Source organism: Sinocyclocheilus anshuiensis, unplaced genomic scaffold, assembly GCF_001515605.1.
Source record: "Sinocyclocheilus anshuiensis isolate Anshui unplaced genomic scaffold, SAMN03320099.WGS_v1.1 scaffold1316, whole genome shotgun sequence".
NCBI classification, from domain to species: Eukaryota; Metazoa; Chordata; class Actinopteri; order Cypriniformes; family Cyprinidae; genus Sinocyclocheilus; species Sinocyclocheilus anshuiensis.
This window is the reverse complement of record NW_015542553.1, coordinates 1488364-1490938: the sequence shown is the minus strand read 5'-3', so window position 1 is coordinate 1490938 and position 2575 is coordinate 1488364. Positions and strand designations below refer to the sequence as shown.

The window sequence follows — 2575 nt, the reverse complement described above, 5'->3', positions numbered from 1 at the left end:
TTTCCATCAGACACCAAAAGCGATTTTAGCATTTGTGTTTTTCTTTCACCATCATCTCTGCTAATAGAACATATCACCACAGTCATAAACATGTCCTGTTGTCCATACAGATACAACTCATATACAGAGTTTCTTCATCGTATTCTCCGTTCATAATGTCCGTTCATAAACAGCTGAGATGCGCTGGTCTACTTCTTCTTTGTGGCTCTCTTCCCTTCTCCCTTCTTTGGTTTTCCTTTACCCCGCAGTTTCCTCAATCGTCTCATTTCCTCCTTGAAATCCTGGTGCTCATCCCTAAAACAATGCCAAAAAAGTGTCAGCTACAAAACAAGAATTTGAAGAAAAAATGTCCATATGTTCATTATGAAAGAGCTTACCTGAAAAGTCCCATGAATCTGAGCTTCTGGGTCATTGAATAGTAGATCTTGTGTGGGGGGTACCAGTCATACACTTCTTTTCTCTGGGCCAGCGGGGGTTCTTTAAACAACTCTACCACTTTCATAGATTTGGAGTCTGTCTGACGGGCCACATCCCCAAATATTCGGGCGCTCAGACGGGCCATGCGCAGGGCATAGCTGGACAGACCAGCCATCTTCACCTAACAGAGTACACAGATAAATGCATTAGTTAAATGTCTCGTGCATTCATTTCCATAAATGCTTTAATTAAATAATATTATATAAATAAATACATTTTAACTCTATATCTTTCAAACACAGTTGTGCATTTTATTAAAGAGTCTGCAGTTGCTGTGTATATATAACGTTACCTGGCGGATAAAAGATCCAAAAATTGTCTTCTTACCCTTTCAAATATCCCGAAAGAAGCAGCCGAGGTCCAAAAATACATGCTTTATTATAAAGGCATGTGAACAGACATCAAGTACTGAAAAAATATATTCAGTAACTAGTTTGATTATTCGTTCATGGTTAGTTGACAGTTCAACCTTCATCCGTTCAGGTTCAAACACACATTGGAGAACGTGAACAACACGCATGCGCGTAGCAGGTAAAGCGCTTCCCTTATCCGTCTCTCAGGTCCTTAAAATGTGTGTAACATGTAGTTTAACAGCTTCAGCACTATGCGTTTTACACACTTCCAATTTCCCCAAGTTAAATATTATAGTAGCCAACGAGAAGAGCCATCTATTATAATATGACTTATTGCTGTTAAAGATTTCTTTCTTTATTTGTGAACACTACTGCTTAAAGGACCTGGTCATAGAGGACAGTTCATTACAAGATAAAAACGAGTTCGTGCAGTCGGTCAGTAATTCGTGGCTTAAGCTTTAAAGAGCTAAATATTGCATTTCATTAAGTTTAAATACCTTTTTAGCTTGATTTGTGGAGCCTCTTCACCGTGGAAAAGGTCTTGTACGTCACAGGAAGTCGTACGCCGGTGTAATCTTTCCGTATGCGAATATCTGCCAAGATAAAGAGTTCTGTCTAGGTACATTCTACATAATCAGCACAGTTCCGTGTGTACTGTAATGATTTAATCATTAAAAAAACGTTGCTTTATATTTATTTAAATGTAACGTCAAGATAAACACCGTTTCTTTATTAAATGTGCTAACAACTACCTAAAAACATTAGCATTATGTGAAGTATTGAGTGTGGGATTATTGGATAATTAAAAAAATAATAATAATAAAAAAAAACGTCTCTGCGCCATATTCTTCTTCTTCTTTTTATTATTTATACGCATATTCTTCGTATAACTCAAACCAGTTTATAAGGGCTGCGGGACTAGATTTGCTCTCATATCCTTGTTCACTAGATGGCGATATATGCATTAAAGAAAAAAAAAAGGTAGACACACGTAGACCATGATAAAAATTAATTGATGGACAGCTCGGATTAGCATGACAATCACGTTTTCCCTTTCCTTCCAGAGAATGTATCTATGAACACAATTCTGGGGACAACAAAAAAAAGGAACAAGATAACACATCCTCAAATAGCACACGACAAATTGCCTTGTGTGTATCGGCTGCATTTTTTAGATTACATTGTTCAGTTTTCACTGTCAGCTGCAAATAAGTTCCAAACAAACTTTGCCTCCCTTTAAACTTTAATTAAAATGTAGCTGTCAAGCTGTCATTCATTCTCTCCTAGTGACAATTACAGTCCAACAAAATTAAATAAAGAAAAGACATCTCCGAATATGAATCAATCCAATGCACCCAAGTCAATATTATAGTTTCAGACAATATTATTCAGTATTTCAGTCTGTCAATAGTAGCTATAGCATAAAACGTGACATAAAGATCCCCTTAAATAATTTTCCTCAATTTTGTTCACTTAAAGAGTAGAAGGACAAATTCCTGACATAATTTTCACTCAGATGCTGACTTTTAAATGCAAAACGTCTTAAATATTGTTTCAAATATAATCATTTGTCACCCTGCAGTGCAAATAATGCTGCATTCTCTATTGTTTATTGAATTTTTCTTATTTAGTAAGAAAACACTAACCATGTGAACAGTGTGTCTGGTAAACAGGTAAAAGCATGAACACACACACACACACACACACACACACACACACATATATATATATATATATATATATAT

At 36.0% G+C, this 2575-nt stretch overlaps 1 protein-coding gene across 4 annotated transcripts; it reads right to left on the bottom strand.

The window, feature by feature from the left end:
• On the bottom strand, positions 1 to 1419 carry LOC107694294 (28S ribosomal protein S33, mitochondrial-like). Of its 4 annotated transcripts, XM_016493954.1 has the most exons (4): positions 1328 to 1396; positions 805 to 885; positions 378 to 598; positions 1 to 294 (listed from the first exon to the last, which is right to left on the bottom strand). In XM_016493954.1, the coding sequence occupies exons 2-4, from the start codon at positions 847 to 849 to the stop codon at positions 189 to 191; spliced, it is 372 nt and encodes a 123-aa protein (XP_016349440.1). In that variant the 5' UTR covers positions 850 to 885; positions 1328 to 1396; the 3' UTR covers positions 1 to 188. The 4 variants fall into 4 exon arrangements, with proteins under 4 accessions (XP_016349440.1, XP_016349441.1, XP_016349439.1 ...); XM_016493955.1 differs by lacking the exon at positions 805 to 885 and having other exon boundaries at positions 1328 to 1419; XM_016493953.1 differs by lacking the exon at positions 1328 to 1396 and having other exon boundaries at positions 805 to 984.
• Positions 1420 to 2575: the final 1156 nt, after the last annotated feature.

Coding starts and splice junctions, on each gene's coding strand:
- LOC107694294 (XM_016493954.1), bottom strand. CDS start 849: ATGTATTTTTGGACCTCGGCTGCTTCTTTCGGGATATTTGAAAGG. Junction 599..804: donor CTTTCGGGATATTTGAAAGG/GTAAGAAGACAA, acceptor GTACTCTGTTAG/GTGAAGATGGCTGGTCTGTC. Junction 295..377: donor AGATTCATGGGACTTTTCAG/GTAAGCTCTTTC, acceptor GCATTGTTTTAG/GGATGAGCACCAGGATTTCA.